Below are 16,315 nucleotides of genomic sequence, written 5' to 3'. Positions count from 1 at the left end.
CACTAGTACAGTCATCCAGTGCAGAATCTTTATGCCAACCTGTTATCTATATCTTCTATTTGCCGATCTATGTGCTATCGACCATTTCTTCACTTGATGCACCGATGTTTCAGGTTCTCCTAGAGAAGCTGCTGCGGTCATGTCCCGGCTTGAAGCAGGTATACCTCCTGATTCGCACCAAGCGCGGAGAGGAACCACAGGCGAGGCTGGCAACAATGCTCAGCTCGAAGGTGAAATTAGCTCACGGCTTCGTTATTTGGATGTGCATGACACGCTTCAAGGACTTTCCTGATTGTTTATATATGCACTGTGGCGAGTGCAACTTCCACAAATTATTCCACCCAGAGGACGCTGTTATTTTTCTTTGCGATGCTACCTTTAATTGTTTTTTTTACTTCCTGCGTGGGAAATATGTGATAATTAATGCTTATATACACAGACCAAATTGAAGAAATAATAGGAAGCCGAGCATGCACCAGCAGTATAGCCCAGGAACCAATAACAATAAATCAGTCAGTTTAGGAATGTGTAGCCCCACAGCCATCGGTGAACGAATGGTGTTCGTGTGCCTTTCCTGAAGAAGTCCGACTCCTTTACGGCGACTGAAGATGACTAGAAATGATGTACATGTGAGTCGTGTGAAGCTTAGTCCGGTCAGCGCGAAATTTGAAATACACACGCGTATCGGCTACCCAATGCTTAGCAGCACACGTCTGCAACAAGAAAGAAACGCAATGCAGGCTGAATGCTCGTAAACAAGTTTACTTTGGGCTGACGTGCGGGAAATGATCCTCCTCGGCAACTATTCTTTCGCGTTTTTTTTTCTTATTTTCAATAGGAATCAGGCGTAAGTCTGTACTTAGCTATCCCTAACAGAGTCGATGTTTCTTACACACTAATCCAAATCCACTCCCGTCGAGGTTTCAGCTCAGGAGGTAGTGCGTCCACTCTGTTGGCTAGAGTGCACACGTCCTGAACGCGATAAAAAAAAAAAAAGCTGTGCCCATATGCCGGTACACTGTACGATGTGCAATGCTGACTCGCTGCTCCATGACATCGGCATTCTTGCATCAGTGCAGCTGCTCTAGGATGCAAACCAGTGAGAGTACCTTGACTGAAAATGGCATGCATGTGTAACTCGTCAGCGTCGTTTCACAGTGGGGAATGCTACATATTTGAGCTGAAATTCAGTTGTTCAAACAGCAATAGCTAAGTTCTAGAGGGAGCAACCGCAGTTGAGGCCTTTAGTCGGCATTTTTAGCTGTTTTATTTTTCAATAAGTGATGCAAAGGCCAAAGAAATAAGGATTCGCTTAAGCACGTGTCAATATCTCTTTATCCGCAGCTCTCAGTGCATTAAGAGCGTAGGTTAAGTGTTTCATACAGATTGATGTTGCGCCTGTCCAGTATGACTGCTGATGTTTGTGAGTCGCGCATTTATCTTCTATATAGTCAAACGTGTTCACGGCTTAGAGTTGCTTTCAGAAAGGAAAATAAGGTCTATAAAGCGGGTATGGAGCATTTTCTTTTAATGTATTTTAACTGATCGTTGTAGTATACGACGAATACGTTTATTTTCGTTTATATAGGATGGAAAACAGGACAGATTAAGTTGGAGAGCAGCGTGCGAGGCATTACTGTTAATCGCGATCAACGCTGCGCTCATTATGGTCACGATATGGTTCCTCTTATTTCCTCCAGCGAGTTTACAGCCATGTCTGGGCTACTTGAAGAAAACGTGGTGCATACTCCCCAACAAGCAAGTAAACACCAAGCCCATTCACTACGTATTTTTTTTTTTTTGCAGGAAGCGGGAGGTTCACGAGCCTGAACGCAAGAAAGCGTACCGTTTGACGAAACCAGAGGCGCGTCCTCATACGCTAGTTAATTAGTGTATATGCTAATTTGACTGTTGTTTCTTTCTTCGCAAGTAACGATCTCTTTAATTTTGCACCATTCAACTGTTAATTCTCGGAAGTAGCGCTAACTATGCTAGACTAAGAACTTGCAGCCACGTGATGGCGTTTCAAGGGGAAAACTGCGGTCCTAAAACATGCAGGGAACGCGGTTCGCAGCAAAAGCTTACAGGAAGCGGGTTTGCGGAAAAGGAATTATTTCCGCGCAGTCTCGCAATCGAATCGTCTGGCATGACTCCAGGTATCAGGGAATGCGCATGACCCATCCGCTATCATCAGCAACAGATGAGAGGGTCCCAAGGCAGCACCACTACAAATGTGTTCCCCAGCGAAAGCGTGACGAAATGTTTCAGTGCCGACTGTGCATATATCTGCATACATGCTCGCAGAGTCCTATTATAAATCTAGAGTTACGCTTTCTTCGCCGTTCGTTTGGACTGCATAATAATAATAATTGGTTTTTGTGGAAAGGAAATGGCGCAGTATCTGTCTCATATATCGTTGGACACCTGAACCGCGCCGTAAGTGAAGGGATAAAGGAGGGAGTGAAAGAAGAAAGGAAGAAATAGGTGCCGCAGTGGAGGGCTCCGGAATAATTTCGACCACCTGAAGATCTTTAACGTGCACTGACATCGCACACCACACGGGCGCCTTAGCGTTTTTCCTCCATAAAAACGCAGCCGCCGCGGTCGGGTTCGAACCCGGGAACTCCGGCTCAGTAGTCGAGCGCCCTAACCACTGAGCCACCGCGGCGGGTTGGACTGCATGCAGAACCGGGGAATCATGCTGCGCTCATTGGGCTGCCGGTTTCGCTGTAGAATGCCCGGTATTAAATGCCACCGCCTGAACAGGCCGGCACGTTATAAATTACAGGCTAAACTTAAACGAAACCCAAAAACAGGGTGTAAGCTGTCTGGAGCCGCATATAGTCGCAGTCATAACCATCAGCATTTCGCCGGATCTACTTTTCCTTTCGTAGGTTTTTGAGAGCCTCAAGCAAGATCGGCCACGTGCTCTTGACAAAGTGAGGGCCGTCTCAGGAGACATCACACTTCCGAGCCTGGGACTCAGCGCGTCCGACAGGGCCACCTTAGTTGAAGAAGTATCCGTCGTTTTCCACTCAGCTGCCACCATCAATTTCAATGAGCCTCTCAAGTGAGTGAACGGAGAACCTATCAGGCTTTGTCGTCATACGCCAGAAGTCCCAGCCATAGAAACGATGCTGCCAAAAGGGGTATGATGTAGCTATTTCAGAAAAAAGAAACATTTCCTTACTGTTCGCCTGGCCTGGCCCACGTGACCATAGGCGGGCTCTTTTGGAGCACGCCCACTCGCCTACACGCTTTCCCTCATCCCTTGTTAAGAATCCAGTGAGTCTATGGAGTGTCTACTGATAATTTCGCAAGGGATGTTTCAGGCATACCCGTGCCCATGAAGGCCCCACTTCTCCACCCGAAGACAAATCTTCTTGATAAAATGTTGGCTGGCAGACTGAGGATCCTTCTCGATTCTTGTTCATTTTGTTTTGTGTGGCAAACGAAAACGTTATCAACGCCGGCAAGGATGTGGACTCCCTTAATTTGGGCTGTGTGGTCACGTGATCTAATCTGGCAGTAAAACCAGCGCTTCCGTCATTCGCAGAGCGTAGCGGAGAGAGCTCTTGCTGTCTCTTCGCCGCTCTGGCAGATGACACTAACTCTGAAGTAATAATAGTAATAATAGGTTTTGGGGGGAAAGGAAGTGGCGCAGTATCTGTCTCATATATCGTTGGACACCTGAACCGCGCCGTAAGGGAAGGGTGAAGGAGGGAGTGAAAGATGAAAGGAAGAGAGAGGTGCCGTAGTGGAGGGCTCCGGAATAATTTCGACCACCTGGGGATCTTTAACGTGCACTGACATCGCACAGCACACGGGTGCCTTAGCGTTTTTCCTCCATAAAAACGCAGCCGCCGCGGTCGGGTTCGAACCCGGGAACTCCGGATCAGTAGTCGAGCGCCCTAACCACTGAGCCACCGCGGCGTGCATGCTGGACTTTTCAAAATTGAAAACGGCCGCGATCACTTACTGCGCAATGTGTATGCTATCCAAGTGGGCTAATAGAGGACTTTCGCAAGGGTGCGCGCTGTGTGGTCTTGTATTACCGATGGGCGGAACTGTGTGGGACCAGTAGTAAGCACATTCATCACGTGAGGGGGAGCACGGAGGAACGAAAACGCAGGAGACAATTTAATATTGTTGTCGGGGACAAATGCGTGGCGGAGGTCACTTGATTCCGGAGATTATCTTTTCATGGTGCCTAAGCATCAACACCAAACTGCGGTGCAATATGCTTTGGCATGAGCGACTGTAGCGCCTCCTGGCGGCAGGTCTTGATAAAGGTGAACGAGAAAGATCATGCAGAAGAACGGGGAAAACTTGTCTGGTGGCTTCGGTTTCTCCATGTCGGATGAGTATTGGCGGCCATCTTGTCCGGGCGCTCTTAGCAACGGCCAGAAACGGTGTAGTAGTTGCTATGCCTGAGTCGTTGCTCCTCCGACTTCAGAAAAAATTAACGTCAGGGCCTATTTGCCTTCTCCTGCTGGGAAGCAGGGGTGGTTGTATATACTGGATATGACTGTGTAAATGAAACAAGACAACAGGAGAAATGCTGATGGGGCGGCGCTAGTCCCAACGGGTTTTATCTTGTCGTCTTGTCTCATTTCTGCTGCTATTATTCCAACGTGAACGTGTGCCAACTTCATCAACTATACGCGATACTGTGAAGCTGTAATGCTGAGCGGAATGAGATGGACATACGATACCACTTCAATATTTCCTCGTCCTTAATTTTGCGTATATTCAGCAAAATTAACTCCGCAGTTCCTCGATTGACGAATGAGATCTGCAGTGCGTTCTCAGCAGGACTAAATTGTGGCAGTATTGTATTGCAGACTGGCAGTCCAGCTAAACGTCGTGGGTACGCAGCGTGTTTTGGACCTCTGCAAAGAAATTCCGAACCTCTGCGTAAGTTACTTCGATCTTTGTAATCAAATCTTTCTGTACAGTGCAATTCTATCTAGCTTTCAGCGTAATAATTCGTTATTAGTGCTGGCTGGTACCTTGATTCGTTCTTCACATCCTGGGTTCTTGAGTTGGTCACTTCACTTTGTTCCAGGCTTTTGTTCATGTGTCAACAGCATACAGCAACTGTGAAAAGAGGACAGAAGTGGAAGAGGAGATATACGAACCATCTGTGGATATCGGGAAAATTATCGCAGCTTCTCGGTGAGTATGTCTAGCTGCACTCTTGTCCCGCATGTCCAACATTCTTGGAGAAATTTCTTGATTATAGGAAAACTGTAAGCTACTGTTAAGTAAACATTGAAGGTCATGGTCCATCCTTCCGATGTGCAGCGAAATCTTTCTTTTATATTGTTTCCATCGCTCGCATAGAGCAGTTAAGACTTCCATAGAAAACCAAAGGGGAACGCTCTTGACGATAGCTCCGCAAAGATATTTAGAGGATCAAAATATTTCGGAAGCCAAATCCTGCAACTGATTTTGTCTCAATCTCTTAACATCAATCAAATTTCGGACAACTGGAAACTAAGTAGCGTTGAGCCAGCCTACAAAGCTGAAGGCTGTATCAATCCTTCGAATTTTCGTGCCATTTTACTCACATGTACGAGTATCTCGCGCAAACTTTTTGACGATATATTACGCTCACATACTGCATCTCGCCTCGATCGTAACTCTTTCTTTTTTTTCAATTAATATGGCTTCAAGGCTGGGTTTTTTGCGAAACACGACTCTTTGCACTTACTACAGACCTTCACTTAAATATGGACTGTTCACTTCAAATCGTTATTATTTACTTAGATTTCGCCAAAGCATTCGATCGCGTTACTTACCGCGTTATGTCTGAATACTCAGGTCTGTCACTTCACCCTATTATTTTATCCTGGATCTGCTGCGTCTTTGATCGTGGATCCAAGGCACGTGTGACGGCTCGGTTGTTATGCCGTATGTGTTCATATTTACCGTTTGCGGCTATGGCTATGATATTTCACCCCTCCAACAGCACTGCACCGTACTCCGCTGTGCTGTTTTGTCGTCGTGCTGTTTTTTCTCTGTGCTGTTTTTTGTGGGCTGCTTTGACGCATGCTGTTTTGTCATGTGCTGTTCTTTCGTGTCCCCGTCTTGGACAACCGTGGATTAAAGTTCCCGGCGCACTCTTCTTAACTGATTTTGAAGTTTTCTTGCTCCTTGCAGATATATGTCGCGAGTTAAGCAAGCGAGTGGAGGACGGAAGCTTTTTGCGCACAAAGACTCCGTCGTTATGCAACTTGAAAAGCATAAAGGGCAGACCGAAATTTATATGAAGAAAACTGAGCTAACGTTAAGCAGCCTGGAAAAGGACTAGAAGCATCCAGTAGGCAGTGAGACATAAAAATTTACATTGAAAAACCCTGTCTAGGCCAATTGTATCTCAAGACATCCACATTAAACTTTATTTGACTACTCATCGGATTTTTGAGGAGTTAATAAAATGTCACTTAAAACAAAAATTTTATGGAGTTCAAGTCAAGTGAGAATCAACTGGCTGGAGTCTCGAAGTCAAATGGCTACAAATAAATTAATAACCAATTACCACAATTCATTTCTGTATCCATTGAAATGTGCTGAAAAATATATTGCGCACAGTTCTATTTATTCCCGTGGAAAGTTAAAAACAAACCAGTACATTTATCTGGGAAGTGCAGCATTTCGGCCAGAGTAGAGAAACTTATGCTCATAACATTTAAAACTGGAGAAACGCAAAAAAAAGATGGTCTAGCTATACAGCATATTTATTTCAAGTACTGCTCAACACATTTCTTTCCACTGCTAATGCAGTAATAATGCACTTCAATTAAAAAACATTTGCTGTTGAGCCTGTCGCTAAGTGTCTGTTATAGGTTGTGTATATGCTGGGCAAATTTGTTTAGAGAACTGTCCTTAGTAACAACTCTGCGTGAGCTCGGGGAATCGTTACAGTCAGGCGAGTGCACAACTGTAGCTTGGTTTTTGTGCCCCATTAGCAGGATCGTTACTTGCTGCTTTAAGACTGCTGTTAGGTGTTATCTGCTATCAAATATTGGAGGTCTTGATCTAAACAGTTACTGCAATGTTATCACAAATAGTTGTATATGTGTTGTTTGTTTCTCGATTTAATACTTCAGCATCACGTTTGCATTCATGTGTGACCTTTCAAAGCCGGTATAAAAAGACATTCCGAAAATTTTAATTTATAATTTAAGACCGAAAGAAATAAATATATTATAACGTTTCGGTACTAATTGGGACGACAGCAGCCTTTCTTATAGCAGTATACATTGGTCAGTTGCACTGAATATGTGAATACGGATGCCTTTGAGCGTGCCTTCAGAAGGCTGTCTTCTGTATTCAGTACACTCATCGTGAAATATGGAGCATACAACATTTTAACACTGAGTTCAATCTCATCCAGACCGAAACAAGAGCTCAATAATATTCATTGCGTTCGGTTCGCAAACTTTTTAAAACTTGGTGGGCAATTTAATCACCACACAATATAAAAAGTCAAAAGGCATGTGTTTGGTTGTTTTATAGATATATTAGTTGAGTCAAAAGCCTTTTAATTTACATTGCAAGTCATTTTCGTAAGGGATATAGCGACCGCAGATTCGTATTATGTCAGCGAAATAACTGGGATAATGACAATTTAAGCAAAGTGCTCTTGGAAGACACTCCCCGATCAGAATATCAGTTTAGCCATATCCCACACGTTAACACTATAACGGCCTTCTTGGTGGCTCAGTGATAACAGCTAGTTTTCGGCTGCAGATACGAAAGACGCGAATTCGATCTCGGCCTCAGCGATCGCGTTGCGTTGGAGGCAAAATGCTACAGACCCGAACACTGTGCTTTTGGCAGTGCATTTTAAAGAACCCCAGGTGGTCGAAATTATCAGGAGCTCTCCGTTACGGCGTCCCTCATAGCCTGAGTCGCTTTGAGATGTTAAACCATAACCCCGCAGTGTATTTTGTAGTGTTATCATGAAAGTAACCGCCATTTAGAAATAACTGAAAAGCTAGCGGAAAGGTTCTAAGTCAAGTCAAGGAGAGCCCGGCAAGCTGTAACTATAAGATTGACTCAAGAAACAAGAAATGAACTTAGGTGGACCATGTAACGCTCAGAACAAGTACCGAGTCACCCGTTAAAATAACAGAACGGACTCAGCCCGCCGCGGTGGCTCAGTGGTTAGGGCGCTCGACTACTGATCCGGAGTTCCCGGGTTCGAACCCGACCGCGGCGGCTGCGTTTTTGTGGAGGAAAAACGCCAAGGCGCCCGTGTGCTGTGCGATGTCAGTGCACGTTAAAGATCCCTAGGTGGTCGAAATTATTCCGGAGCCCTCCACTACGGCACCTCTTCTTCCTTTCTTCTTTCACTCCCTCCTTTATCCCTTCCCTTACGGCGCGGTTCAGGTGTCCAACGATATATGAGACAAATACTGCGCCATTTCCTTTCCCCAAAAAACCAATTATTATTATTACTTCAAGACAAGGAAAATGCAGCCGTAGGCAAGGCGACGTCATATATGGGAAATGAGATTAGGAGGTGGCCTCGGATGAAGTGTCTGCGCCTGATGTAAATAGCGAGAAAAAATTTAGATCCGGAACCGAAGGGTCGCCCATAGTGTACTTGATGTGTCGATAACGAAGGTGGGCGAAGCATGAAGAATTTTCGTTCTACAGGTGCACAGAGGATAAATCCATGGAAAATGCGGACGAATTCCTGTTTGGAATGCCCAACACTTACACCCTGACCAAGCGTTTGGCAGAATTACTGCTGCGGGACGAAAGTAGATCCATTCCCGTCGCTATAGTGCGGCCTTCCATCGTCACTGCCTCCTGGAAGGAGCCCTTCCCGGTAAGGACACAGCGTTCGTTGATTATATCGTTTAGACACTACAAATCTATACCGAAGATATGAGGCAAGCTGCAATAAAGGCCTGCCAATTAATTTCTGTCACTCAGTTTTCCATAACGTGGCCCGCGATCTCTGAACGGGGAGGGCTCATTCCGTCCCCAATTGAATTGAGGTGACAATGCCGGAAATAAAACTCAACACTCGAGCACCTTTTCGCACTCAACATCTTTTCTGCTCAGAGTCAGAACCTGATCAGCACACGGTATATCACCACGGAGATTGCTGTAGCTTTGCGGCATGAGCATAGCCATGAGGAACACATGACGCGTTATTCGCACAGTATTCCCTGACAGAGTACCACAGAAAAAATAATCTTAAACTCTGCCGTCCGTTGATTAGTAACCTGACTCTATCTGTGACGAATGCGCATGGCGTTGGAGAGAGTCATGGCAGTTTAAAAAATCTGCTGGTCGTGAGCCTCACTGTTGAAATCATTTCTTTACTATTTGCAGGGCTGGATAGAAAACTATGCCGGCTGCACCGGCGTCATCGCGGGCGTAAGTATTTGCAAGACATCTGAGCATAATTTAGGCGCATGCTTAATGCAACTATACTGAGAAATTTAAAATGGCTCTTGAAAAAGAAAAGATGTGAATTAGACATGGACGCAGCACACTCGAGCGCCAACAACGTTCTCAGAGCGTTCTCCTTTTTCCTTTTCGCGTTTTTTTTTTTCTTGTATTACTTCTCAGTCCGAAATTGACCAAATAGACCTTGTTCAGTACCTTTGAAATTGTTTTACGATGCTGGCTTCGAATGCAGCAAATCATGGCGGTTTTGCTTGCGAAATACTCCATCGTGCACAACTTCAATAATAACAATTGTTTTTTGGTGGGGAAAGGAAATGGCACAGTATCTGTCTCATATATCGTTGGACACCTGAACCGCGCCGTAAGGGAAGGGATAAAGGAGGGAGTGAAAGAAGAAAGGAAGAAGACGTGCCGTAGCGGAGGTCTCCGGCATAATTTAGACCACCTGGGAATCTTTAACGTGCACTGACATCGCACAGCACACGGGCGCCTTAGCGTTTTTCCTCCATAAAAACGCAGCCGCGGGAAAAACGCTAAGGCGCCCGTGTGGTGTACAACTTCAAAAACTTGTTTTTTCTGCAAAACATTGCGCAGGTAGGCACCGGTCTGCTACCGTCAATGCTGGTGAAGAAGGACTGCATAGCTGACATCATTCCTGTGGACACAGTCGCCAACACGCTCATATGCGTCGCCTGGCACACCGCCATGACGAGGTATAGCGTCATGCTTGATCTTGCACGCACCGCCGCGGCGTCTCGGTGGCTATAAGAATTGACTTCTGAGCCCGAGGTTGCAAGAGCGAACGCCAGCCCTGGTGACCACATTTTGATGGAGGCGAAATGGAAAGGGATGCAGTTTCAGAACATTAATTTATTCCGCATACCGTGCGACAGCAATTTTCGGACGCTGGATGGCACAGCGTGGTAGCCTTCGGTAGTGCCCTCTAATATGTGCATGTGTGGATAGCGCTGCAGTCGACATGTTGGCTAATTCGGCTGAAAGTAGAGAACGGCATTTTTGTTTGAAGCACATAATCTGTGACGCTGCTGCCATAAGAGCCAGTTTACACTTTTTTTTTATGTCTCTGCCTGTTGAACTGATAGCGCACTGCACAAACAGCGGTGCTAAGTTATTGTGCTGATAGCTAGGTGGTGAAGTACTTGTATACTGTGGGAGAAAAGAAACTTATTGGACTGACGGAAGAATTAAAACTGAAACCGATGACGCTTGGGATCCGTAAGGACCTCTTCTACGCGTCTAAAACAAAAAGCCGAAAGGCCGTTTTTGTCTATACGTGTGAAAAAGGAACTCGTAGGGGTTCGGACACCTCATCCGTGTTACTTTTATTCTTCCAATTTGCGAATTCCAGTTTTCTCAAGCTGTCGTGCTTTTATCTAGCCGGACGAGCTATCAGAACCCTGTAGTACCATCAATCACTTGTTTTAATGCTTTTCACGGTATTTCCAGCCATCCGTACCTCGTTGGCCAGTTTTCGCAGCACAAAGCTTGACTCTCGGTTCACAATAGGCGCACTTTGCCCGCTTACTTGTGTGCAGGCTGGCATCTGCTTTTCCTGAATCCTAATCCTCAGTCATGATCTGTCTTCCCTTGCTGCCTGTTACTTGCAGAAATAGCTGTCGGGGAGAATCGAAGACACAGCTATAACGTTTTCTAGCCATGAATTCTTCCTATATCTTTCTCTCTCCCTTTTCCTGTAATAGACTGGCCTTTAAACGTTAAATCAGCTAAACCTCTCGGTGCGCCAGTGACCGAAGAGCCTATTGCGACGTGCCCTTGCGCAGGTCCGAGCACGTGAGAGTGTACCACTGTGCCAGTGGTGCTTTTAAATGCCAGACGTGGGGCGACATGACCACTGCAGTGCAGGAGGCTGTGCTGCGTTACCCAATGCCATACGTGGCCCGCTACCCAAAGCTGGCGGTGACTCGCAGCGACCTATGGTACAGTGCTAATCTCTGGTGCCTGCACTGTCTGCCTGCGTTCTTTGGAGACCTGGCTCTGCAGCTGATGGGACAGCAACCAAGGTTGGTACCCAGCCGTGTGGATGGCGCGCCTCGTTGCGTCAGCATTACTGCAGGGTACAAAGTCGCTAGCGACATCACAGTACTCACGACGACATGGCATAACATTGCTGGTGGACTAGGTATGCCCTGCTGAGGACATGATGGTGCCAATAGAGGTTTTAGAGGGAATCATTACCAGCTCAAAGAATGTTCTCCAGGGAGCGTGCCTTAGTTGTGAAACTAAACAGTGTATAGGGTATACGGCCTAGATGAAGGGAAGCACGATCTGGAAGAAAGCAGATTTTGAGTGCTCATGCGCGACTTGCATATGCGTGTTTCAGTCCTTGACACCGAATTCCCTCTCGCTGGCATATTAAAGCGCCGACGTCAAGCATACTTGCTGGCTTGAAACCTTATTGAAGAGCCTTTCCAGGCCGGCGTGTGGAAAGCAGCTTCACTTCACCAGTACGAATGCTGAAAATATGGGATTCTCCTGCAAGCTGCCGTTGTCCAGACGGTTATAAGGCTGATGCTCCCAACCTGCCTTCGTCTTCTTGCCTACCACTGTTTCTTGATGTTGTGGATGTGGCTTTATGAATAAAAACCGCTCTCTTGACAGGATGAAAGTGTTCGGCTGTTAGAATATGTGTGCTTTTCTACTTGCAGTTCTGTCTTGGCGTGTTTGCTATTTTCGGTAACCCTGTATATACGTTTTCGCTGTAATCATCCGAAGGCATTTTTTTTTGTGCCCGTTAGGAGGTTAATGTTTCAGCAAGGCACTTTTAATAAGTCCGTTGCAGGGCTCCGACTGTGTGGGCTTTGTTTGTGTCTCGCGTCTTTATGTTCGATTTTCACTTCCAACCTCACTATTTTGCAGGTTCATACAACGCTATCGAAAGGTTCGCAAACGCATGGATATTGTACGGTACTTCACAACTCATGGCTGGCTGTTCAGGTCAAATAATCTCGCGGGACTCGTCGGCGATCTATCACCAATAGACAAGGAGGCAAGTGTCGCACATGCACTTTGATCTGGAGGCCTTGAAACATAATTAGCAGCTAAGGTCCGAAATGGACGAGCATTGGATGTTCTCAGGGCCAGCCTTTTGCCACAGCAGCCAGTCGGTACTTCTTGTTCCTCAATATACTAAAGACCAAGCATTAACTTCAGCTTAGGCATCATTGTGTGGCACGAAGTGACTATTTCAGCGATAAGGAAAAGCCTTGCAACACTGGGCACTACATGTATACTATAAGCGCTCTTTGATTACACAAAGTTTTCTTTTATAGGACGTTTCAATTTTTAAATCTTGTTTCTGGTTTTTATCAGCGTATGCCGTGCAGAAATGTCAGGATAGTCCGCGTCAAGGTGAGGCTACGTTATACCATCAGAAATATACGTCACGCTCTCCCCCTATGCTCAATTGAGTGCGTGCAGCCCAGAAAACTAGAGTCTTCTGAGTGAACTCAAAAGAAGAATCCTTACTTTGCAGTTGTTCAGCCTTGACATTGAGAATATCGAGTGGAGGCCGTACTGGGATCAGTACGTGCTGGGAATACGCAAGCACCTCTTCAAGGCCGAGGACGACAAACTACCTGATGCACGGAGACAACTGAAATGGTAACGATATCTGCAGCTGACACGTCAATTACACTGTCCGACTTTAGCAGGCATGTTTAAATCGATCAGAAAACGGGCACGTGACGCTCATGAGAAATATCTCGTGGCATGTTAGGAATTCAAATTTCTAACGGAAAGCATATGTGGCCAGAAAGCTAACACCAACACAGCTGCGGCTTCCAAGAACGTGTATTACTGGAAAGAAACCATCCTTATAGTTAACATCTTAGCGAGTACCCGCCGATTTTAGGCTGAGTACGCTACACCAATGCGAACAGTTTTCTACATTCGTGACAAGCAGCATGTAGTTCAGAAATGAAAGTGGCGATAACACGTCAAGAGTGAGCTGACTCACAGGCATTGGTGCTGTCTAAGTCAGCCTCACACCAGGAAATCTTGTCATTGGTATCGTCATTCTTCACATCTAAGCTGTAAACCACTGGGCTACCCGACTTCTGGTACATAATAAACATTCTTCGAGATCACGGTGCAGCAGCGGCGGGGCATAGAGGCCATCCAAAGTTATCTCTATAGCCCCTTCATTCAGCAGTTGAAAATCAAAGTATCGTCTAGAGCAGATTTCGTGCATACCAAGCGCCTTTGCGTCCTTTGCTGCTCTTGCGAGGCCTCTCGGAATTTTCGCCCACCACTGGCGCCTCGGACTGAAACGAAAAAACTGACGTGCCTCAAGATAAGAAAAGCCACCGGCTAACTTCAATTGACAGCCGGCGCTTTCTAAAAATGGTGACACAACGAAGTATTGCCGAACCTTTTGCGTTATGCACAATACTGAGTTGTTGTCGGCTCCCTGAAATAGAATCATCAGTGGGTGGTCGCCCTCCCCTAGATGCGTCTCCTTCAGCATCCCCCAGCTGCCATGGCCGCGTCCAGCACGGCTACGCAGAGAAGCCCGGATCCCATCTGTCGAGAGCTTCACAACAGAAGACCCAAATTTTGGGGCCCTCACATCCGGTCTGCCTGTGCAGTCAACACGCACGGCCATTCCATCTGCGAGGCCGGTACTAGCCAATTTACTTGTTCAGGACACAAAGATATACACGAGGCAACGCATACAAAAAACTCTCTTTATCTCAGCTGTTAGCCCAAATGCGATTTCTTGGCTTAGGTACCTAGTGGTCAGATTCGTTAAGACCGCTTCGGGTACTGCGGCGGCAGTGGTGTTCTAAACTTCTCTTTCAGGACCAACGTACTTGTTGATTTTGATTTCTTTTGCTTGATTGCATTTGAAATATGTCGCAATGGCCTTCAAGTCACACCAATTTCTAATATAGTGAGCAGTACATGCAGATGACTGGCGGCGTTTAATTTGCTAACCTGATATTCAAAAATACTACACTGGTGACATTACTGCAACTTCGGTAGTATTCAGCGCATGTGGCAGTGTTCATAACCGCATCCACTGTGCATCGGCGTCTACGAAAGCCAGTCATGAACTCCGAGAACACTTCATACTCATTCACGACCAATGTTGCAGTCGTCTTCTATACAAGTTTGCTTAGGCAGCTCGTCAGGTTCGTGGTTAGAAAAGAGTCGAGAAGCACAGTAGACTTGCATGGCCTCAAGACAGGGGTGACATGATCTATCTTCCATCCTTAGGACAGTCTCCTTGACCGAGAGATCTTTAAATATACGCAGCAGTACTGTTGTGTGCGTGGGCCAAAGGTTTTGAAGCATGCTGTGCGTAATGGCGTCAGGACCTGCAGAGCTTTTTGGATGACATGATGCAGGTCCCTCGATTGTGAAGTCATATTCCGAATAAGCTTGTTGCGCATGAAAACAAGCGCATACTTTTTGCTGTGTATATGTAGCTGATTTCGTCAATTCCTGAGAGTATACCGAAGCGCTGGGGCGAGAAACAAGCTGACAAAACGCGTCAGCAAGCATTGTGTCTGGAGCCGCCCGAGCTATTGCAAACGCCTGGAAGGAAAGGGTTATTCTGTGTGCGGTCCACTTAGAGCTATATCATTACTGAACAGAGATCCAACCCCTAGCTCTGGAACAGGTGCACTATTTGCACATGTGTCACTGTTCGCGAAGCAAAAATTAGCACAGTAAGAAAAGTGTTCACTGTACGTTAGAAACAAAAAGTAACGAGCCGTATCTGTAAAGAAGACAAAAACTAAGAACAATACAAAAAATTCACAAGGTGTTGCAGGTTTAGGACATGAAATGAAATGGCGAGAGCAGGCTGAGTTTCAAACAATGCCGCCAACTGTTCTTTCCGTTTGTTTTTTGCAGGCTCTACGCAGTGCACTTAACTTTGCACCTCCCCCTCCTGATCCTGGGATCACGACTGCTGATGACGGAGGCAGCATCGAAGCTGGGTTACTCCACCATGACGGCGGTTACAAAACTGTGGAAAACATTCCTCGCCATGTGGCATCTATGATTACCGCTTTCGCAAACAAAGGCATCACAGGCAGCCATGACTTTAAGCCCGTTGGTTCCATAAGATTTCTGAGCCCTTTTTCCACTGCGAAAAAATAAGAGTACTGTTATAGCCAGCCTTTGGAGGAATCCAGTAATTTGCGGCACCTCCTGTGCGTCAAAGATAAAAAAGCAAGGAGGATAGTATGTTGAGTTTGATGCCCCGAAGCTGCGTAGGGGCTATGACTCATGGCGCAGCGCAGGGCTTCGAATTAGTTTGGACAGACTGCGGTTCTGCATGTCGGCTATGGCGGTGGTTCAGTGGAGGGCTCCAGGATCGTTTTAACTACCTGTGGTTGTTAACGTGCGATAAACTGCACAGTACACGAGTGTTTTTGTATACCCCCTCCACGAAAATTGGGCTGCACCAGCTAGGACTTCATCTTGCGACCTTGGGCTCAGTGGCCACAGGTACTGAGCTGCTGCGGCAGGTAAGCGAGAAAACGGGCCAGAGTTGAAGCAGCTGACATGGGGAGCCACGGGAGCCGGCTGCCGAAGACCAGGAAGTGCATCGGCGACCTCCTGCGTGATGGCATGCCAGATATCAAGAGTGAGGAAAGGGGGTGACGGGTGCGTGCAAGAGGAGCGAAAGCTGCCGGGTGACTTCATCCTGCACGAAGTCTTTAATGCGACCTAGCAAACCACTGTTGAAGGCCAGGCCGGAGATGGACTCTGCAGGTGCGGGAGGGGGGCGACCACAAATGAGTTCCTTGCGCAACTCGTCGAAGCTCTGGCAGAGGTTACAGAAAGATGCGACGGTGGTGGGAGCGCCGCGGTGATCGTGTACAAG

The 16,315-nt window shown here is 46.5% G+C and overlaps 1 protein-coding gene across 1 annotated transcript in view; it reads left to right on the top strand.

Moving 5' to 3' along the window:
* Window positions 1-16,315, top strand: part of LOC144129978 (uncharacterized) — a 49,164-nt gene that overhangs the window by 577 nt on the left and 32,272 nt on the right. The window contains exons 3-13 of the mRNA XM_077664028.1: window positions 114-230; window positions 2,895-3,070; window positions 4,845-4,917; window positions 5,069-5,178; window positions 8,671-8,845; window positions 9,358-9,402; window positions 10,030-10,148; window positions 11,238-11,477; window positions 12,334-12,463; window positions 12,950-13,077; window positions 15,337-15,485. Of these exons, the coding sequence (XP_077520154.1) occupies window positions 114-230; window positions 2,895-3,070; window positions 4,845-4,917; window positions 5,069-5,178; window positions 8,671-8,845; window positions 9,358-9,402; window positions 10,030-10,148; window positions 11,238-11,477; window positions 12,334-12,463; window positions 12,950-13,077; window positions 15,337-15,485 (1,462 nt within the window). The remainder of the gene's footprint in view (window positions 1-113; window positions 231-2,894; window positions 3,071-4,844; window positions 4,918-5,068; window positions 5,179-8,670; window positions 8,846-9,357; window positions 9,403-10,029; window positions 10,149-11,237; window positions 11,478-12,333; window positions 12,464-12,949; window positions 13,078-15,336; window positions 15,486-16,315) is intronic.

This window comes from Amblyomma americanum, chromosome 4 (genome assembly GCF_052857255.1).
Source record: "Amblyomma americanum isolate KBUSLIRL-KWMA chromosome 4, ASM5285725v1, whole genome shotgun sequence".
Taxonomy (NCBI): Eukaryota; Metazoa; Arthropoda; class Arachnida; order Ixodida; family Ixodidae; genus Amblyomma; species Amblyomma americanum.
This window is presented reverse-complemented; position numbering and strand designations above follow the sequence as displayed.